The sequence below is a fragment of the Stegodyphus dumicola genome, chromosome 4 (assembly GCF_044657685.1).
Source record: "Stegodyphus dumicola isolate Sdum_Otavi_A_Nest chromosome 4, ASM4465768v1".
Lineage (NCBI taxonomy): Eukaryota > Metazoa > Arthropoda > Arachnida > Araneae > Eresidae > Stegodyphus > Stegodyphus dumicola.
This window is the reverse complement of record NC_140771.1, coordinates 175,650,296-175,674,171: the sequence shown is the minus strand read 5'-3', so window position 1 is coordinate 175,674,171 and position 23,876 is coordinate 175,650,296. Positions and strand designations below refer to the sequence as shown.

The 23,876-nt window shown below is 31.5% G+C and overlaps 1 protein-coding gene across 3 annotated transcripts in view; it reads right to left on the bottom strand.

Moving 5' to 3' along the window:
* Positions 1–2,331: 2,331 nt before the first annotated feature.
* Positions 2,332–23,876, bottom strand: part of LOC118188704 (cytochrome P450 2A9-like) — a 36,105-nt gene continuing 14,560 nt past the window's right edge. For 2 of the 3 annotated variants that reach the window (XM_035359196.2, XM_035359197.2), the window contains exons 4-7: positions 21,670–21,869; positions 21,098–21,361; positions 15,577–15,750; positions 6,922–7,358 (exon numbers count right to left, since the gene is read on the bottom strand). In XM_035359196.2, coding sequence (XP_035215087.2) covers positions 7,201–7,358; positions 15,577–15,750; positions 21,098–21,361; positions 21,670–21,869 — 796 coding nt within the window. In that variant the 3' untranslated portion in view covers positions 6,922–7,200. Of the gene's footprint in view, positions 2,521–6,921; positions 7,359–15,576; positions 15,751–21,097; positions 21,362–21,669; positions 21,870–23,876 lie in introns of those variants that run through there. The other variant, XM_085815796.1, reaches the window with a different exon arrangement.

Sequence of the window (23,876 nt, the reverse complement as noted above, 5' to 3'; positions counted from 1 at the left end):
AAGAAGCATTTGCTTTCTGTTTCTTGGAAGATTGTGATGCAAAGCACAATCTTCAGGGTTCGTACACATTTCTGCATATGGAATTTAAGGACCATTAATGAAAAAAATTAAAGGCCTTGAGGAAATGGGAACTGAATAAATTCAATTAAAAATACTATCTGTGCCTGAACTTCTATTTTGTAATACCATTCTAAAAATAAATAGTTGCATAAGTAGGATGCATTACTATTAAACATAAATTAATTATTAATAAGTTGTAGAATAAAATAAAATTTTATGAAATTTATCAAGTAGTACTAACAGTTAGCCTTATGTTGATTTTTTCTTTTATGTCTCATTTTTTCATATACTTGCTCAGTCTAGAGTTTTAGTAAATAGAAGGTAGACTTTATGTCAAGTGGTATAGGTTAATTTGAGAAGTAAAATCAAAATCAACATGATTCATAACAAAAGACTGGCTGATGTCACCGCTGCTGCTTGCCTAGAGAGAGACCTGCTGATCAGAACAAACCTGAAAGGCCTGATGTAGGCATGGCTGGGGGCTAGTTTTGAAAGTTAATTGGGCTCTGTCTGATGCAGTTAGTGCCACAGCTTTCCATAGAGTTTCAGAGGTTACCAGTTAATATACTTTAAGGTTCCAATAAGCCAAGAAAGCACCAGAGGTGATAAGTTGTTTTGTATTATTTTAAGTCTCACTAGATGCAAAGAATAAGTTTTACATGAATTTTTACATTTTTCTGTTTTATCTTGTGATCAAGTAAGGATTAATGAAAGGCAATAATTCACTTTAATATGCAGAGATAATTTTTAAGGGTAAGCAGTTAGTTATAAACAATTAAATTAGGTAGTTGGATACTTTTACTCATTATAGATTTACATGGCCACCATTAAATTTATCTTTTAAAAATATTTGTTAAAAAAGCACTATTAAAATCACAATCTCTTAATATGTCACAGTTTAAAATACATGTAATTTATGACATTGATTCTTAAACTATGTTAGGATAATTACGCATTAAAAGCTACAAATTATGTGTAGCAACAGTACCCAACAAAATATTTATGCATCTGTTTAATCTTAAGCCTTTGCAGACATTCTGGCTAATTTTCTCTTTAAGCATCTTTTCTAAAAGTTAGAAATTTGTTTCCAATATGCAGACCAATGTTCTCACTAGCTTCTGCATGATTTATCTCCTAACTTATCAACCTCTCCTTAATGTAACTATGAGGGCTTACTTATCTGATAAAAGTTAAATAGTCCAAAACCCCAGACAGATGTGAAGCAAATTATCGCTATGTGTTAAAGTAACTCATAGTCAGACAAAGGTTTAAATAAGCCTCTTATTTAAAAAGGACTTGGAACATAAAGGCATGTTCTTATGCCAACAAAATCGATTACAATTTAACAAGCCAAATTCAAACTAAAAATGTAGACTTAGTGTTTAAATACTGTACAATTTAAATTTAATTTAAGCTGGCTCAGTAACTCTATCATCATAACAAATTCAAATGTCAGAAGGGAGAATGCAAAGACGAATAATTATAAATTATCTGAGCTGACAGGAACTAATGCAGCAAGCAAGTGTAGAGCAGAAACTGTTTTACACTCCAGACCCCTCAGTTTAAAAACTGTCTAAGTAATTTTCATTCTGGTGTGAAAATAGAAATGGGAAATTATAGTAAAGGCTGAAATTATAAACAACTGGGTAATTTACATAATAAAAGCAGTTCATATCTTTGAAAAATAATTTTCTTTCTCTTTATGTATTCAGTTTCTTCAGCAAGGTTCCTATTCATTTTAGAATTTTTTAATTCAATTAAAGATGCTGTTATTCTGAAAACACAAAATGCATTTAGAATGTATAGAAAGAGCTGTTAATTTTTTTTCTTTAGTAATATGAACATTCAGAAGAAATGTGAAATATATATAGTTAGAGACGGTGTGGCAGATTTTTTAGAATCTAGTGACGCACCAAGCAACAAAATCTAGAAATGTCAAAGCTTTTAGAATTAATGGCAGGCATTGCAAGCAGAATTTAGAAAGGCGCTAGGCAGCTGAATTTAGGATCCACAGAGATTGCATCAGGTGGAAAATGCCTAGCGCCAGCCCTGTGTATGATTCATTATATTATATTATGATGCATTCAGATATACTAGATAAATTGTTTAAATTATCAGTTTTCAATTTCTTTACTGAAAAAAAAATTCCTTCTATAATGCCTGTCCTTGTAATAGGATTAGAAGCATTTCTGATATTTTTTATGCCTGTGTCTAGAGAAAAGAAAAGGAAGATAAACGTGTTAAGAAAAAGATTCTAGTATCAGAAGTAAACACATTCAAATACTATGTTTTCATTGTTCTTCCAGACCTTCTCCAAAAAATAAGAAATTCATCGCAAACTTTCTGCAAAATACATTCGTTAGGTGTTAATACCATGTAGACATTTTTCTGTAATCTTCTAGAATCATGAGTCAATAAATCTTGCCTTCAAATCCTTCTAAACTTTCCAAGCTGCAATGTCTAAAATCCCAAAGAAAAATTATTCTACAGCAAATTATTGCAACAAAATATAGACATTTAAACAAACTTTTAATATCTGAGAATCTACATTCATTTCGTTAGATGTCAGTTCTACAGAGCCAGAAATATTCTGAGAAAAAATATCAGAGGGAAAAAGTGTAAAATTAATTTTATAGAGAAAACTGATGCATGCATACACCGAGAATTCTGAATATTCTGAGACAATTGCATGAGAAAAACTCTTACCATGAAAAAATTTAAAAAGACATTTTTAATTATTTACATAGCTATTTTGCTTTTGTTAAGAACTGTTTTGTAAATTGTGCTTTATATAGCATTATACCTTGTTTTTTTTTTTCAGATTCAAAATATTGTATAATTAGTGGCCAAAATGGAACTTTATAATATGGCAGCGAAAATTAAAAATGTTTTATTTTAATGTTATTTTTTAAACATAATTTCATTATTTTACCATTATTTTAATGAAATTTATCAATGTTACAATGGTTTAAAAAAATCGTCGAAAAATTCCCAGATCTCGAAATTAAAAATTTTATACAGAAACTGATCTTAAAATTGCCAAAATGTTGATAAGTTGCCAAATTCAGAACCGTTTAAAAAAAGAATTCACATTCCCAAAAGCGAAAAGTTGTTTAAGAACTCTTCATTAGAAAAAATGAAATAATTTCGAAATGCTTATGTTGCACTTCTTTCACTCTAAAACTCGAGTATCCCACCATTTATATTATAAGTAGGAACAAAATATAACCCATTCACCCATTTGAAAGATAACCATATCTGTCAGAAGATCACCAAAAGTATTCCTACAAAATGCTAGTTTACACTCAAAATGGCAGTCGTAAAAAAGCAGACAGATATTTTAGGTGATTAAAAGTAAGGACCTTCTGCCGATTTTGGCCGAAATTAAGGTCTTTTAGAGACTAAAAATCGATTCTCCAAAACTGAAGGACTTTTAAGGATCGTACGAACCCTGAATTTTGGTCTGTAAATTTAAGTTCTTGATCAAGACAAATTCCAAGTTATTCTATAGAGGCTAACCATCGAAAGGATTTCATTGTTTATACTAATGCCAGTATTCACATTTTTTTTTCTTTTTTTCTTTTTTTTTTTTTTTTTTCTAGTGTATTCTGCAGAGAACGACAACATTTTGTAGGCTTTATTTATTTTTTATTTTTTTATCAGAGTTTACAGCATTTTGAGATGATATTTGGCTGAACTGAAGGTTGTTAATGGTGTGTTGTGGTCAAATTGATTTGTCGTTATGCTATAACAATAGCATATTTTGCTGTTTTGACTATCAAAGGATCATTTACAATTATATTAAAAAAGATTGGTTCTAAAATTGACCCATAATGTATCTATTTCCTTTCGAATATTCATTTCTGACTCACACTTGATAATTACGACATTTGAAATAAGGTATAATAAGTTTGATATAATTATAGGAAAATTCATTTCACCTAATTTAAATATTAGGCTTTACTGCCAGATGCTGAAAAATGTCTTTTTGAAATCTAAAAAGAATGCTATTACTAATGATTTTTTAGTGAAAGCATCAGCTATATATTCAGCAGTATTCATTATTTGCATAGAAAAGCTATGGTTTTGATGAAATCCAATTTTTTTTAACAATAAGACTGTACTTCTTGAGATGGCCAAAGATTCTTTTCTATATAAATCGTTCAAATAATTTGCGTATGTAAGGCAGCAAACTAATTGGTCTGTAACTGTTTGGTAGCTTGAGACCCTTTCTATGTGTTACAAAGGGCAGATTTCCACTACTGTGGGAAAAGTTTTTCCTCATGACTGCATTAAATAAGTTAGCTAGTAAGACGTGATATTTATTTGGAAATGGTTTTATGAATCTGTTGAAAATAGCCAGTTGCTTTTTTTGGCATCCAGATATAATGTCTGACTTCTCAATGAAATGTTAATTGTTAATTAGCCCGTACTGTAAATAATTTGATATACCTTCATTAACAGTTTTCCTGCTCATATTATTAGAGAGATTTATAGAAATAGTAGGGAGGTCCATGTCCCAATATTTATGCAACATTTTTACCCTCTGGTGTGACTTCCTTGGTTGATCAAGTTGACATGATTTATACTATAGGATTAGTACAGAGCATAACTGAACTTGTCGCAAGAGCTGGCAGTAAAACTTAAGGAATAATTGTTGCAAGGTAGGATTACTAAACAAGCAGAAAATAAAAATATTTAATGTAATGAATTTTCTCATCCAAAGCAAATGTATCATTAATAAAATAAAATTTAAAAGAGTGTAAAAGTGTAATTAGACTAAATAAGATTAAAATTATAACTAAAGACATAAACTAAGATGTGGAGATGTATGTGAAGATAGCAACATGCAAATCTGTAAATTCTTCTTGTAAAAAGAAGTGCTTAAGCTTAGTCTGCATGTTCATTTGTCTTGAACGTCTTCGCTTGTTCAGCAGACAGCAAAAGCTGTTGCCAGTACAAGTTTCTGTCTTACATCCGTCCGTGTGGGTGGCTTTGATAGTCACAATCTGATCCATGTACACGTTTGGCTTCGGTGGCCATTCAAGTGGCTGTTCAGGCATAAGGGCTTTATGATTTTCATATTGTGTATGTACGTATGTCTGGCCCCAGAAATCACACTTTTTTCAAGCTTGGTGATATTTGCAGTAGTAGATTCCTGTTCTAAAGTCTAACGGTGGCAGTCCTGCAAGGGCTTGAAATGCTGCTGTTGAACATTCAGGGGCTCTCAACCAGTGGTACACAAGAGAAAAGTAGGTGTATGCAAAGAAGAAAAGTATTTAACTATTAAATTCAAAAATTAAAACCCGAACATCCCGATTGAGTTTTTTTCCTAACGCTCGTAAATTTATGCGATGATATGATTTTGTTCAAGAGTGGTGGTGGTAGTAGTACTTTGTAGTAGTCGGCTAAAGGTTTTCAATTTTTGTTTAGATGGTACACTTAGTCAAAAGGTTGAGAACCGCTGCATTATGTGATACCCTATGCAGATGGTGAATAGAGTACTTTTTGTTTTAGATAGAGAACATTTGAAAACTATAAAGCCCGCATTTTAGCCTAGGTGTTTTAATTGCGATTTCCGTCATTGTATATTTCATTTCATTATTTAAAGGTATTTCATTTGCGAGACAGAATAGAAGATTTTGTCTTGGAGTTTTATGCTGGGAATGTATCTTAAGATACCCTCGCATATAATTATAAGGACCTGAGTTTTAGTTGCTAAGATTGAGAGCTTATGCTTTGTTGCCCAAATTATAAAGCTATCCAGACATTTTAAAGGGTGGCTGACAAAGCGCCATCTTTTTATTCAGTGCCATATGCCATAAAATCATTGCTTCGAAAGGATAGTTAAATGACCAATAATTAAATAATTATGGAATTTTTATTTATTTCTCCTTTTCTAGCATAGGATTCATATTCTTTAATGCAAACTGTTAAGACTATCTTAACATATTAAACTGCTTTCCAAAGGAATGCTATAAAATTCCTCGTGAGAAAAAATATAAAATAGAACATGTAGCACTGAATGAATTTCACTAAAGGAGGGAATAAGTTAACGACTGTTCTTAGGAGAAAAAACCAAAAAACTAACTAGCGGAAGGCTTAACTAAGATAATAGCAAGATTACTGTAAATGTTTCTAATAGAACTTTACTGTAAACGTTTCTAATAGGAAAACTTTATTTAAGTTTTTCTGGTTTAAAGGTTTTAAATTTTTTTAATAAGGACCAAAACCATTATGAATATCAAATAATTACTATTAATAAAAGCATTATTAGAAAAACCCCGGGAAATGTGAGATTCGTGAATGGATTCACATTACTGAGCGAGTGAACGGCGATTCGTCATCGATTTCCATTTTAGGGAATAAAGGAATGTTTATCCTCCCATGGTTAAAAGTGAGTTTAATTTTTATCATTTCTCAACTATTTAATTTTTTTTTTTTTTTTTAAATTCTAGAATTTATTTTTCGTTTTCTAAAAAAGAAGTTAGATTGAGATGTTTCTTCTGATCTCACTCTTCATTCGAATCTTTCCTCTCTTGGGTCCAACTTAGCACACCATTCCTTGATTCACTCCCCATTCTCTTTATTATTCATGAAGGTTATTAGTGAGCATTGAGTGAAAAAATGAATCGATTCAGTTCAGTGAGAGAATGGTTCTGATATGATCACACAAAAAGGTGCTTTTGCCTACTTTGAGTTTACCACTCAAAGGCCTGTTGATGTCATCTAGGAACAAGTCCAGTAATTAAAATTAAAATGTATAAATACTGTGTTTAAAACTTTTTTTTTTTTTTTTTGCTTGTTCTAAGTTCACTCTGAATGTAATTTTAAGTTCTTTTTATGTTAAAAAAATCTCCATTTTCCACCATAAATAAAATTTAATCATAAACATTTGCACATTTTCATTTCACTTCTAATGAATGAATTACATAAATATTTTAGCAAACTAGGCTACTTAGCTTTTCTTAGTTAAATATATGTATTCCAAGTTGCAATATATAAATACATAATTAAAGTGTTACTCTTAAATGAAAACATTCGTTTTTATTACTGAATAAAAATAATTAATATTAAAAGCAGAATGTTAATAGAAATAGTAAGTAATTTAAATGTTTCACACTCATTTTTTTAATGTGGTTATCTAGGTTTTGCACAGCATTTTAATTTCATTGTAAATAGAGATGAATCATATTTCTCTCCTTCAGGCAAAATGAGACGAAAGTTTTTAACAACAGTTGTCAAGAAAAGGAAAGTTTCCATCATTGAGAATGCTTCTCCCATACATGCTCGTTTACCTGAGTAAAGAGTTACACAGTTTATTAATATAAAAAGTCAAAGCAGGTTTATGTGCAATGGAAAAAAATTCAATTAGAACTTTCATTTAATTTCATATGCACATAGTTAAAGTAAACACTTGATCCTTGGAGCTGATGCATTGTTTTATGAGATCTTTAAATATGATTTCATAATTATTTGCCGTGTCTTTGATTTCCCAATTTAGGCAAATTTCTCAGTTAATTTTCTCCCGCCTTCCACTACACCTTCGTGGTGTAATTAAACGCATACTGGGCGCTTTTTCGGGGGGGGGGTTCCAGGTTCGAGTCCTGTCGAAAGCATTGCTCACTTTTCATTTCTTTCAGCATAAAAAAAAAAAAAAAAAAAAAAAAAAAAAAAAAAGAGTGATGAAAATACTGAAGAATTTAACTTTTAATTCAGATATGTGTGATTATCAAAGAAATATTCTATAACTTCTGTAAAGAATATTCTGTGTTTTACAGAATATTCTTTACAGATTATATTGTGTGTTTACCCTGTGTACGAATGCAAAATTTCTGTTTGGAAGACAGAAATTGGGTACTATTTGTACTCAAACAAAAAGAAAAAAAGTCAAGTATAAAAAGTTTGATTCTCTAAAATATGAATCATCTCTGGACATTTATAGGAGTCCGACGCAAAATGCCAAAACGAAAGTAATAGTCATTTGGGACTCAAATTACTTTGGACTAACAAATATTGGCTCTATAGTGGCACCCGAACTAAAAGTGATGAATGATGATTCTTCACCACCAGGATTTGGCAATTGGGTCCCAATATCCCCAGTCGCTTTTTAAAAGGATGAGCATATATGGTATTTTCTCCCGCCTTCCAGCATGCCTTCGTAATGTAATTGGAATCATACTCGGCGGGTATTCGGGGGTCCAGGTTCGAGTTCCAGCGAGGGCATTGCTCATTTTTCTTATCTTCTGGTTCAAAATAACCTAATGATTCTGCAGTATAACGTCAATAAATATTGCCAGGATAGCGTGATCCTATAATTAAAGGTCTATTAGCTTAGAAATGTTTTGAATCTAACTCTTTTTATTGCATGAAGACTCTAATACAGTGCTATAGTGTATGAAAAAAAAATAAAAAAGTAAATAAATAAATAATAAAAAAATAAAAAATCTAAAGTCATTTTTTTAAATACTTAATAAATGTTAAATTAAGATGTGCCCGAAAGCAAATGTGAACCGAAAATTAGTTCAGTTTTGATTTTTTATTGCTGGAGATTGCATTCTAGAAAGTTAAAAGTAATAGAAAGACAGTTTTTTTAGTTTGCATACAATTTATAATAGTTTGCTGCATAAAAGAACAAATTTTTCAAAACTTCATTTTTCAGTTATATAAAGCAGATTCATGAAAAAGATGAAATAATTTAAATTGATAGCAAATAATTAAACATTAAATTAAAGTACAATAATAACAGCAAGTTAAGTAAAAGAAAACGTTTTGGGAACCGGCTGAATTAAAACCCCATATGTGTATAGAAAAGGGAGTCAATCAAAATAAAATTAATACAATTTGTAGAGACATTAGATATTTTTTTGAAAGCAGGAAGGAGGAAAAATTAACAAAGCCTTCGCTGGGAATCGAACTGCGAACCTCTGGAATACCGGCCCAGTGTGCAGACCACCACATCACAAAGGCACGCCAAGAAGGCGGGAGAAATACCTTATAAATTAAAAACATATATCTATGTGTAAGTGTGTTATTACATTTACGTGACAAAGGGAGGTGAAAGGGAATGGTGGCCAGACTGCTACCTTTTAATACTACAAAATTGTAAGGAGCAAGAAGTGCATGTAAATTTTCATCATACACAGAGAATAATTTATAAATTATTTAAGAGTTCAGAAAATTTTGTAAATAATAAATTTAATATGGAGAATTAAAGCCGAACTTTTATTTCAACGAAAGAGATAAAAGTACTGTATTGTATTACGATTTGAAAAACATTTGTGTGCACTATCAGAAACATTGTTTTTATAGTGAATTAAAAACATGGTTTCAAATAATTTAGTTAAACTTTGACTACTTCTCCTTTACATAAATTAACTTTATTCCCACTTGAAATTTTCTATTTAATCATAATAATTGTTATTTTTGTAAAATTTTTTAGGAAGTCACAACTATTTTGGATTTCCTGAAAATGTGTGCTCTTTTAAGTGGGCACTTGTCTTATAGGCTTAACTGGCCACTGGCTATACCAAAGAACGGCTATACCAAATAACTCAAAGGGGGGAGCAGGAGAGCCATTAGAGGTTAGTTTGAGAAATAAATTAAACAGGATTTAAACATTTTTATTATTTACTTTAAAATAACAATATCTGAAACTTTGCTTGAAACTCAAGTTAAAAAAAAAAAACTCTTGCATTTTCCTTAGTCTATTTATTGAATTATTTTTGTCTAAAGACTCAGCTAGAATTTAAAGTATTTCAAAAATTTTTAGTAACTGGAAAATGAAAAGAATGAAACAATTTTAAAGTAATAATTCCCTATTTTATCAGTAAAAATAAGCCTGTTCCTGAATGGGTAGTGACACTCACAAAGTTTTGATGAGCTAATTAAACATGTCTGTTATATGGAAACCAAACCGTAGTTTAAAAGTAAAACAATTGAACTATTGCTAGTAAATTAAATTATTACATATATTAAAAATTACCCAAAAGTAATACTTGTAATACTTCTCATTTTAACGCTCGTATGGTTGAAAATGGATTTCAGCATTCGAATAATTTAAACAGTGATAGTTTCTGAAAACAAGAGGATTTAAGATAAAAGCGTACAGACCATAAGCCCAGCATTGTATGAACAGCAGTCTTGCGTATTAAAAATAAATTTTAATTCAATGAAAAATATTATCTTACTCGATTAACTGTAAACGCTTTTTAGGAAACAGTTCACTGTATTTTGCAGTAATTATTTACATAAAAATACTTCCAGTAAATCAGATTCAAAGAGTACTTAGAAACTAAATTTCACTGAAATTTAGTTTCTAAAAATTCTTATGGCCCAATCGAGAAATCATTAAGAGAAAAAAATTCGGCACTTAATGCATTAAATGCTTCAAAACATAGAATAAAAATGCGAAATTGGAAACAACTGATTTTCGATTTATTCCAAAGAGAAAATTTAGATTGTATATATGAAAATAAATACTTTTCTAAGTAGACCTTTTTAGCCACCATAAGAGAGCACACATCACTCAAGAGTTCACGAATGAACAAATTGTTTCATAATTCAAAATTTCACAAATGACATTAGGAGCATAGGGTAGGGATATTGTTTGATTTCAACTTGTAAAGAAAGGAAAGTAACAAAAGTAATTTTAAAACGGTTCGAGAAAAGACTAACTTTTCTTCAGAAAATTTCGAGTTCAGAAATGTTGATTTTCGAGAAAGATGAACATTAGTTTGTTATTAGTAATGCATCATATTTTTTAATGCAATCTTCTCAAATGCTCAGTAAATTGATTAAGAAAAAATGCACATTACTACAGACATTTCGAAGGTAATTGTCTCTATCATGAAAGTCTCACTTGTGATGAAATGACAAAAACAGCTAAAAACTGATAGATAGACAAAAGTTTTGTTCCCGCCCAACATGCTCATCCTCTTTGAAGGCATTCATCCGCTTAGGAAGGTAGCCTTCTTGCCCTTTCTATATCGATTAACCAATAACAACTGCAAAGTTTGAACATAAATGAATGGAACTTTTTTAACACATTAATGTATAATATTTTGTTGATTGTTGTTTCTCCTGTATGGAAACTATAGTAAAATTTCAATTTAAGTCATCAAATTTATCCTACTTGTATCGCTAACTGCCTTCAAATTAGTTTAATGTATTTAACTATCTTTTTTAGCATAGTAATTCGAAGATAAAGTCCAAGCGCCGCATGCTGGGGGTCTGCAGGCAAATGTGCATTTCACACAAGCCTGTCTCTGCAATGTCAGATTGAGAAATGAAATAAAAACAAGAGAGATAAGAATAAAAATCTTTCTTTAAAATGAAAGAAATTTTCGACAATGGAGATTAATGATTTCTTTCACACAATTCTTGATAAAGGTGTCTAATTTGATTTCAAATAATAGCAATTAATTAAAAGGAATGCTACTTTTAGTCAGCATACCTAAATCCAATAAGCTTCAACTTAACCATTTAGTTCAAAAACTAAAGAGTGTCATAAAATACCCTGTCATAGTTTTACATTTTTTTTCTGTTCTTTGATTAAATACCGCTCCCCACATTTTTTTAAATAATGAAACATAATTATATTTAATCTCAGCCGTATAACGTTAGAAATAGCATGTGAGGAACTTTACAATGAAATTTTTCATTTTCACATGCACATACCAAAATTAAATACAAATAATTAAATAATAAAATACATTTTCAGATTTATCATCGAAACATTATAGCAAATCACTTAATCAGAAAGCAGAAAGTTTGTCTGCAAACTAAAAAAATAAACAAATAAATTAGTGAAAAATGAAGTCATATTTTGAGGGCATTAAAATTCACATCTGAATACACACAGTTATAAATATATTTTATAGTAATAAAAAATATGTGTCCTTTTGATTATGTGGGTCTTTATCAGTGTGGGCTTGTATCAGTGTCGGCCTATATCCATTGGGGTTTATCTGCGGGGGCTCTTATCAATGTGCGCTTTTATCGGTGTCGGTATTTGTCGGGTTGACAATTATCACAGTGGGTATTTTTTTTTTTTTTTCCTGAGCTTTTGTCGTGTACTTTTTCATTAAGTCGGCTTCTGTCAAGGACCCATAAATGCACATTATCTTCTTAATATTAAATTGAAATATGAAAATATATTTATGCGTAAAGTTTGTAGGTATGCATAGTTATATACTTAAACAATGTTGCATACATAATCATCATAATTTTCACGCTCATTCACACACACAGAAAAAAGTAAAGAATCGAAATTTTCATATAATTTTAAATTTAATTATACATTTATAAGTTACGTTCAGAATTACAATAATTCACCATTTTATGTAGCATTTACACGATCAATAAAAATTTCTTGAAATATTGATCTGCTAATTCAGAGACACATGCAGGCAAACAATAAAATGACACTTTTGTAAAATCTAGATTGAAAAATGAAATTATTTTGAAATTTTATAAACAGATAACTTCTTAAAGTTAATAAATATGCAGACAGCTATGCTAATAACTGAATTTTTGTATCCCGTGTAACTATATACGTGTATAACATTGTATACAGAAGCATTTTTCAAACGGATTTACTCAAAACGTGCCGAAATACAAATGCAAAAAAATCATCTGGCTCTATGAACGGCAATTCATTTTGACATAACTTTGGTCTTAAAACAAAATTTTATGTGGTGATTGTTTTAAGAGGCTTGTTCTAAAATGTGAGCTTTCAGTATGAAAACATTAAAAAAAAATATTTTGCTGTTTGTTTAATCCTTAAATTCACTTCTTGATATTTACTAAAATTTGCTTCTAAGCATCAAATTTTGTTCTCAAATTAATGCAATTTTAATGGAAATTTCTCTTCTAAAATAATCATTTAGTTATTTCCCATTTATCTTAATATGTGCAGATTAAGAAAAATAAATTAAAAAAATCTGGTGTTACATCACATAACTTCCTTGCACGGAATATTAATTCATACGAATCTTTCTTGCATTTTATTTAAACTTATTAGATTGAATTAAATCTACTTTGTCGATGGCGCATAAACCACAAGAGAATAAATGCACTCTTTAAAATTCACTATATTTGTTTACCATAGCGACACTCTGGCGCTAGGTTCACTTAACAGCGTTACATTTCGTTCATATTATAACTCAGAATACATACTATAAATTTATATGATTTGAAGAATTATCTAATCGTTGTCACATGTTCTATTCAAATACTTTAATCAATCTAAAATGACGTATATAAGAAATTAAGCAAACAACAACAACAACAACAACAAAAAAAAAAAAAAAAAAAAAGAGAAAGAAAGAAACAGTTTTTCATAGACGATTCAGTATTTCTCATTCGCTTAATTTTGTTCTCACTTCCCGACAAGGCACAAATACATAAAAACTCAAAATATCTATATTAAAAAATTACGAAGTAAATCTTAAACACTTATTTCCTCGAATAAATTCCAGAATGGATTAAACATGATTTAATTCGTAGTAATAAAAGAAAGCATTATCTTTGTTGTTGCGAAGCTTAGTTTCTTTAGATTAGCAACAAATCTGCTATTTTGCGAAGTTTGAAATATGAACAAACATGCCCTTCATCGGAATATTAATTAGGCTCAGCTGCACTTAAACAACTTTTAAATTGTTGATAACTACACAAATCTTGCATGCAGACTTACCAAAAGCATAAAAACCTTAACCGGAAGATAAGAACAACATAATTCAATCATTTTTAAAGCGACAGATGCACAATTTTACAAACATATAAGAATAAAGAAACTGAGATTACTGAGCTGAGTAACATAGTGGATATATATATATACATATACTTATATGTGTTTGGTACGGCCGCTTGCAACCAAAATACCATCTACATGTTATAGCAATCCTATACAAAAACTTTCAACATTCTGAGGCTACTCATTTTTGAGTTATGCGAGATACGTTCGTACGTACAGACACCATGAATTATAATTTTTTTGGGGGAATAGAATCTTTTATTCTGTCCTTACGTACAGATGTCACGCAAAAACATCGTTAAATTGCATTCGAAAGCGGTCAAAATGGATATTTTCTTTGAAATATGATGCCTGAAAATTTTCGCGATTACATTACTTCCTTTTTACTTTGTACAAGGAAGTAAAAATAAAAATGTAAAAAATTTTTAAAAAAATTGAAAGGATTCAAGGTTTAGATTTTAATCCGCAAAAGGGATTCTTTATTAGCCTTATGGTTTATTAGCAGAGGTTATCAATAGAGGTGGCCCAGATGGAATAGCGAAACATTTTATAGGATATTAGATGAATATGCATTTATAGGGTACCATGGGAAAGTTATATATATTCTTTATATTTAAAAGGCGAAAAAGTAAGTAATTTAATTCTGTAAAGTTGTGCAATGTTTTTAATTATATATGTCATGAATTAAATGCATTTTCATTTTAATCAATCAGATTAAAAACTAAAAAGATTATATTCTTAAGAACTGTATCTTTTGCTTTTAAATAGTTTAGTTTGTAATTAATAACATACATATTAAATATGAAAGAATAATATCTTAATTTTTTCGAGTGGCAATAGAATGAAATGAAAAGTGAAAGAACGAAAAATCGTGTTCCGAGACTAATAATCTTTTGAGTTTGGGAAGAAAAATTGCAATTAAAATTAAGATTAATGAGCCGAGATACAAATTTTAAATTGGGTTTCCATAAGTCGGTCATTGACAATTAAAAACAGGCCAAGGTTAATCTAAATTCGAAGTCCACTGCCTAAAATTATTTTTAACGCTAAATTAAAAATTAACCCCAAATTTAAAATGGAAATGAATAAAAAACTACTCGTATGATTTTTGCAAAATTTGATAAAAAATTAGGCAATGAAATCTTTACAGAATTAGAAATTAGAATAATGTATAAGAATTGAAATAGTGAAAATAAAATGATATATAATTTTAAAGAAAGTCCGAGGTATATAAAAAATAGTGTATTAGAACAATATTGTACATAAATTTAATATATAATTTAAGTCACGCTTTTTAGAAATGGTAAACGCAACTTATGTAAAAATAGCGTGTGTTAAAACAATATATTATATAAATGTCATTGTATGTATGATATAAGTAACTATATCTTAAGTCACGCTTTCTAGAAATGAAAAACGCAATTTAAATTTCGCCAATCAGGAAACTAGAAAAAAGACAGAATTGTAACAGCTTTTTTTTTTTCTCTTTGATGAATGTATATTATTTTATTGAATATATAATTTTGTATGTGATAATGAAATATAAATGCATCTGTACGTTGACATCATATAAAATGCAAACTGGCATGCTTGTAATATAAGTTTTAAAGAAACCGCGTATTATTTTGAAATAGATCACTTAATAGATAATATTAATACCTTCATGTTAAGTTATTCCAATATCATCTTTTCTACATAAATCTTGTGATCAAATAATTGACTAATATCTACATAATAGCGGTTGATTTAAATTTTCTTACCTACTCCAAAAACGAGGGGAAGATCTGGTCTTGTTGTCTCTGCTCTGGCGATATATCGATAAGGATCAAATTTATATGGATCTTCATAAACCTTGGGGTCATGTTGCGCTGACCACACGTTCATCACCGTTACTGTTCCTTCAGGGATTCTGTAACCCCTAATGGTAGTTTCTTCTACATATAAAATGTTCAACGTAAGTTATGAACAATTTGAGTGACATATAGCAGTACAACATGATTATTAGGTTTCTAAAAGTAGTTATTAGGTAAAATGATAGTGCATGCGTCATAATCAACACTGAGATTACTATGTTGATAATCTCGCTTATGCTTGAGAACTACAAAAAAATAATACGGTGGGAAAAATTTTCCCGTTAAATTATTCTTGATAAGAAATTTTATCATGCCTTTGAATAAGCTTTTTTTTATTCAGAAACAAGAGTAAAAGTTTAAGATAAAAGTATACAAATATTGGTGAATGAAACAATAAAATTCACTTCATACAAAAATTGTATTGTAACAACATGAGGCTTGGGAAAATAAACCTTTTAAAGTGAGGTTTCAGTAATGACTCCTTCGTTATCTTCAGCATCGTAAAATAAATCTGGGAAGTTTCATCATAGTTTCTAAGGTCCAGACGCAATTGAAAGCTTTTCTGTGGTTTACCCATGGGCTAAAAAAGATTAGCATAAATATGGTTCAGTTAGAGGCATTTTAACAAAGAAAAGCTATGTCTCAAATATAGTAGACCAGTAAGAAGTTGCCCAGACCCTTCAGTAGGGAGTCAGCAGAGCTGGATTAATCATTCAGCAAAATAAGCACATGCTTAAGGTATCAAGGATAGCGGGAAGCACAGAAAAGGTAATTGAAACTCATGGAAAGAGGTCACCACAAAAAATTCTTATTGTTGGATTTATCTTGGAATGTATGGAACAGCTAAACCAAGACCATGCGAGAAAAAATCGAAGAAAAACTGCTATTGTATTGTAAATGTATTATGTGCAGACACCAAACTCGTTTCATGTTTAGAGCTTCTAAAAAGCTTAATATGGCTGTGGGAGTCAGTTTAAGCGTAGTAAACGTAGTGTGAATAGAAATATTTTCCCCCAAACGTTACCAAACAGGCATTCCGGCTAAACCAAAAAGTCTGTAAAGTCCTCGAGAACGAAGGCGCTGGGCAATAGAATACAAGCATTCAACATCGTAGCGAAACGCGAGCAAATGGAATACTTCAAAAACAGAAGCTAAATTTGCGACGACGTTTAAGAGTATCGGAACGGGCATCTGTCATTCGAAGGTATAACGCAGTTAACTGTGTACTGACTTCTGGTAAACCCCAATATATGGAATTCTGTTAACAATTTTGAAGAAGGTAACCTGAAGTTGGCAGGAAAAATTGATTTCTGTCAAATTTAGAAATTTCGTTTTCTTTTAAAAGCATCACAAAACCTCTGAAGTTTAGATTTCGGTTGCCTAAGTTACAATTAAGTATTTATTATGAATTCATTAAACACCTTAATCTACCAGAAAATGCAAATGAAGTGAATTTTAAAAAAGAATCTGAATCTTAAGTTTAGGGAAGAGAACTGTAAACTCAGCCTGCCATGGGAAACCTGTTTTGTTATTGCCTGCTTCGAATGCTGCTACTGCGACTTGGTAATGTTTTTGGAAAAAAAGTGGTTATGGAGAAGCGAAGCCAGAAATTTAAATCGTTAATTTGTATTTGTAAATACCGTAAACCATTGTTATCCATTCATTGCATGTGTAGAGCAATCCATTCATTGCATTGTTATCCATTGCATGTGCAGAAAGAATGAGTTTTGCTAATGTTTTAGCTTGTATAAGTGTAACCCTTTATGTTCCAAATTATTTTATATTTTGGAAAAGAGTTAGTAACTTTTTTATTATACTTTTTTTGTATGAGAAATATCTCACATTAAACTTCAATGTTATAATTACAATTATAATATTACAAAAATGTTATAAATTTTCACTTCTTTTTTTAAATTTAAAATCGGGGCTTTAAAATCCGGTCGGGACATAACTGAGCGATTATATTGATGGAAGTCTCGTAGAAAAATAAAGGGTTAAACTCAAGTTCAAATACATATTTTATTTTACATTTGCTGTATTTACTTAGTGTTCTGGTATCTAAAAATAAAGACGATAATTTATCCGACAATCCAAGAATGAGTAATCCAAATGAAGTTTTATTTGATAAATTTATGAACTTTGTTGGTTCGCAAACAAATGTGATTAAAATGAACAGAGGCAGTTAATTGAGAATAAGTATTCAAAGCATTTAAAGAAAAAATAATTTTGGAAGATTTTTTATAAATTACAGCGTCAGTTCAGGCTATAATCTTAGAAAGTTATCGAGGTAATCGTTTATTCAACAGATCTTTCCTCTAGATTCTAGGGTTCAGTCCTATGAACAGAGCAGTGTTAAAACATAGAAGCATTTGAACCGACGTCTGTATGTTCAGTTAGACGAGGGAAGGAAATTAGAAGGTGCATATGCTTTAATTTTTTATATATACTGGGGGACAATTGCTAAGGACGGATAACAGTAGCAGCGATAGCAACCACAAAATGGAAGGCAGAAAAATGTGGAAATTAGTATAAGTTCAGAATACAGTAAGACGTGTTGTGCGTATGCAAGTTTTGGATTGCCGAAGTTGTTCTTCACGTGATGCGCTGATAAAAGAGATAAAGGATTTGACGCAAATTGGCCTTTGTTGTTCAAAATAAAATTTAACGGGGAGGAATCAATTGATGAATTTGCAATTTTCGGTATGTCTTCCCGATATCATGTAGATGATTTTACGCTTAGCTGTATTATTGGCAAGACAGAAAAAGGGTAAAAACAGATGTTGCTAGGTTGTTCCACGTCAGCGACAGTGTTGTTTCAAGGCTATGGGAATCATTTCAAACAAATGGAATGTGTAGCAAACGTCACGGAGAAGGTCATATTCGCAGTACGACGCCTGCAGAAAGTAGGTACATAGTGCTATCGACAAAAGAACCGGCGCAGCGCAGATATTGAGGTAGTAAATCAGTTACTTTCTGTTACTGGCAAGCGAATCTCCCAGAAAAGTATAGCCAGACATTTGCATCAAGGAGAACTAAACCAACACCTTCTAACAGAAGGTGGAGTGTTACCTTCTGCTAAGAGGTGTTGACTCTATGCCTGCCGTTCTATTGTGTGAATTTCTTTGTATATACAAGCAACGTACCGCCCGTTTACAATGGTATCACGAACATCGTAATTAGACACAATAGAACTGAGCTTGTGTACTATCCTAATGAGAGTAGATTCAGTGTGTTACCGGAATATAGATGCCGACAGATCTAGCGTGAGAGTGGTACTGTTTATCATTCAGACAATATCCAGGAAAGGACCGATATGCGAGATGCAGTATCATGGTATGGGCTAGCACTAGGATCAATGGACACAAGGCCCTATATGTGGTTGCACCTGAGACTATGACTGGCCAACGATACATTAATGATGCTCTGCTGCCTCTGGTCGCATGTTCCGTTGTGCTGTTGGTGATAAATTTGTTTTCATGGACGACATACGCAACTGTCATCGAACAGTTGCTGTCCAGGAGTGTCTAGACAGCGAGTATATTCAATGCCTCGTATAGCCAGCACGTTCTCCAGATTTGAATCCTATTGAAAGGGTTTGGGATGCTTTGGGAAGGAGTCTAATTGGCCGACAATACCCTCCTATAAATAGGGACACACTCATACGTGGACTTGCAGAGGAATGGGATAAATTACTCCAGCAGGTAATGGATAATTTTGTGCAAGGTTTCACTTTTACGTATTCAGCACAATATGACTATTTTATCCCTTTTTCAAAGCATTCTAGATTTCAGAACACAATAAGTTATCTTTATTGGTATGTTCTAGTATTATGGCATTATTTTATTTTATTTGGCATCCAAGCACACTTACTTTTTAACATGCTATATAGCCTTTTGTGATCCATCCTTAGCAATTGTCCACCAGTGTAGTACAAAACAATGCTGCAAGCAGGCATTAAATTATGAATAATTTAGTTAATAATTTGGTAATACGTAACAATTTGGTAATTAGTTAATAATTTGGTAATGCATAACATCAGTTAATAATTTGGTAATATGTGATAATTAATTCTTATTGGGAATATTTGTGATAGTTTACCTTTTACTTCTATTGCTTAGTATTGGTCACGGGCTGACCAGATTGTTTCGAAACGATAACACTACAGCTGTGTATAGGATACGTTCCATACTTTGGGTGCATTGATATGAAGATAATGACAATTTGGCGATGGAAACCTTACAAGCGGAATGTCAAGCATGAACATTGGCAGTGTAATTGCCATTAAAGGCATACAGTTGTGATGTTGCGTGGCCCCAACTTGTCCGCAACAGTAGTAGTGACTGCTATGAACTGGAAATTACACAAACTCTTAAGAAGGGTTTAATCCCTTTTTATATCACTTTAGAAATTACAGTTGCGTTCACTTGACGCTCACAAACTACGCTGACCTGGCGGTGTAACAAAAATAGAAAAGTACAACTAAAAATAAATAACAGGATGAATAAATAACGAGGTCACTACCTACGAGGCTCCATAAACGTGACTAATATAACCGCGGTCTAAGATACAGCTGTGATTCAGCAAACTTTCTGATTAAGAAGTTGAAAGATTCAACTAACTGCCGAAATAGGCACACAGGCCGAAACGCGCGGTTCTTAAACTTTCTACCAAGTAATCTTCACGCTCGGGATTCAAGAAGAACACTTACAAATCTCGTTTCCCTTCTATTTAACTCAAATTACTTCTGCTAAAAATTTGAATACTCTGCGCGTTCTACTAAAATTTACATATTCTGGCATTGGCAATTCCAGGGGAAAGTAAAGGACAGGAAAGCAAAGGACTTGACAGGAAAGATATCTTAAACTTAAAATAAATGTTAGTTAAAATAAATATAAACCCTACACAGTTACTAACAGTTACTAACTACACAGTACTACACAGTTTTCTTAGCTATGAGGCTTCGTTTATTAGACTTGAGTCTTTCGATCGCATAAGGCAAGAGCTGTTGCCAGACATTGTGAATTTTCATGTTCTAAAAGTCATAAACAAGCTGTGCACGTTTAACTGACATATATTGTGTCTACAATCTTGTGTGTAAAAGCATTTTCACCGAAAATCCCTAAAGAGCATCGGTTGCAGAATGTATGCTGACTCGAAGACGGATATAATGAGATTTTATCGCATATACTTGAGAGATATATACATACAGAGAGAGAAGCAAATTTCTGCGACTATTTTCAAATCTTCAGTCATCTAATAGGACAATTACCTTGGTACCGCGACAACCATTTTGAAATACTTTTCGGTAATAAACCGAACCTCGAACAGAAGCTTTAAAATCCTTACTTTTATACTAAAAGTAAATAATTTTAATAAATATAATTAGTAATTTTTTCAATCATTATGTAGCTAAAATTTGTCACCTTACTTGTGCATACAAGACTCGGAAAAAAGGGAAAGAAATCCGACATCCTCATAATCTCAAAGATGAATGCATTGGTGTAAGGCAAATTGCTTTTATCTTCTAAAGTTGGTTCCCTGTCTGGTCCAACGACGTCCAGAATTTCTTCGTATATCTTATCTTGCTCTTCAGGATATTTTATCAGAGCAATGAAAAATATTCCAATGAAATGGACGACGCTTAGTATACCATCTCCTATGAACTGGGTAAGTGACCCCATTAAAGCTTTTCCTAATAATGAAAGAAGTCGTATTTACAGTCCAATAATGCGAGATAAAAATTAAAAAGAATTACAAGATTATTATCGAAATTAAATACTTTAGAAGTACATGTTTACTGCTAGATTTTGTACCATTTTCGAAGGGTAACAAATGGTTAATACCAAAATTCTGAGCTAAAAGGATTAAATAATTAGGATCTGTATAGAAATTAATACAAGAATACTTAATTTTTTTTGGAAGGTAAAATGGAAAGTGTAAAGAATTAAATTACGAAAAGCAAATGAGCTTAAAAACATAACTATAAACAGGCATATATACTTGTAAAGTACTCAGCCGTGGGATCGCCTCTTCTCCTTCGTTCATTCCGCTCTTTCAAATAAGCATCGACTATATTCCGGACGTGATCTTCATTGAATGTCTTTTCGTGTTCATCTATAATTTCGTAGACAGCATCTTCCATAAGCTTTTGATTCTTAACTATTTGACCGTAACCTCGTTTGAAACGGAAAATCAAACGCCTATAAAATTGAAATGGGTAAGGTAATGTATAATTCAAATAATAAGATTACAAAAATCATGAAAAAGCATCCTTCATAGCGAAACATTTCCCTAGTATTTAAATTTATGCTAAGAAGCAATGAGTAGAATATGCCGCACTGAAATGTAAAACCAGTTTATTTGACTATTAAATCAAAATGAAACCTTCAGCATTCAGAGATTTGTTTGCGTCCATCTGCAAGTACGAGTTTCTGTTAAAAAAGGTTTGAAACCTTGCTGGTGTGTGATAGACTTAAAATATCTCAGATGGATTTATATTATAAACTTGAGCTTGAAATTCGAGGCTATGTTTATGCTAACTAAATTTGCAAATGAACCTCCACCTAGGTTAGATTACTTGTTATATTGGGGTTGTTCGGAAAATAATTTTGTTTTTACCCAACAGAGGACTTTATTGTAGTTATTTTGCAGCCAACGTCACACTTAAAAGCCGCATAGTCATTGTATATTTTGATAGCTGATATAGCAAGGCTTGTTTGTGAAATGTTTGATTGATTCTATGCAGCAGTTTTTGGTTGGTGTCCTTTCAAATGTGGAAAGTATTTTAGGCACATTTAACTTTTTTCAAACCTTAAAAGAGGCATTTCCTTTCCGTAAATCGACTGTACCAGTTGCTAATACTCTTAAAATATTTCACTTTAGGATTATATTTAGGCTGACATGCTTCTACAACCTGTATTATTATATTTCCTTTCTTGAATATTATTATATTATTCTCTCCTTGAAAAAAATTTTTAAAAATTCGTATACATAATTATCTTTCTTATTCTTAATTTGTTTTCTAAAATAAAAAGTTAGTACATCACTTTCACGACTTTTATATCACGCTTACCAAAATTTTTAATTGGTTTTCAAAATTGAGAACCAATCGCCTGTCTTTAAGTCTTCAATAATATTACTGTATGTCAGCTTGGGACACGTTTATATGAATTAGCCTAAATATTTATATTCGGCATATAAACTGAGTGCATTTTGAGAAAATATCTCTTCAGCTCAAAACATTCGCACATATCAAAACGCAAGAAAAACACGCCGACGTGGAAAATAAAATAGGTAAATCTACAACCTTGTATTCGGCGTAGATTTTGTAAAATCCCAATCGATATCGAGGGCTAAACGGTTCCCCTTTCATCAGGAGCAAAAAATTCTGCAATAGGGAGAAACCACTTCATTCCATTTACCGTTGTTATACTGGGCCTAGCCTGCGTGAAATTGCAGGCTTTTTGCCAGTTGTCTTCATGTAGGGCATCCTAGAAGTAAAACTATCTATAAAGGTGTCACAGAGACAAAATGTGAATAGTAAAAAGGAAGGTGGCTCATTGCCACTGTAGAAATTTACATCGTGGAGTGGTATAGGGAGAAACTTTGATACTTTTGATATGCCTGTTTCAGCAGAATTATATCCCGCTATTACAGGCTTTTCAAATAACCCCGGTTGGAGGAGACATAACATACTTCGCAGGAATACCTTGACAAGGAAAACTGCAAGAAGATTGTGTAGATGTGGGCCAGGCTAGTGTAAATGAAAATGTCATATTTTGATACTTCGAAATCGGTTGGAAGAAGTTAAGTTTATTTATGGGGGGGGATTCATACCTTACGGGCGTCCAATGGAAGCGCCGATAGCGCCATCTGTTGGCAGAAATAGCAACGAAAAATGAAGGGTTAATTTAGTAAAATTGTAAAGGCATTAGGCAAGACTGTATTGGAATTAAAGTCACTGACTAAACAGAATAAATTTTTGTGAATGTGAAAAACTTCAAGAAAATCTAATTGCCTTATAGAACCAGTTTTCTGGATAATTTTAGCAGAACCAAAATCAAAATTGGGATTGAATTTCTAATTATGATTAGCTATTGAAGATTTGTTAATTTCGCCTTTTTGGACGTAAGATTCACGTTCCGTTATGCGAAACTTTAATGCTCTTTTTGTTTGTCCAATATAACTTAAGCCAAACTGACAGGATA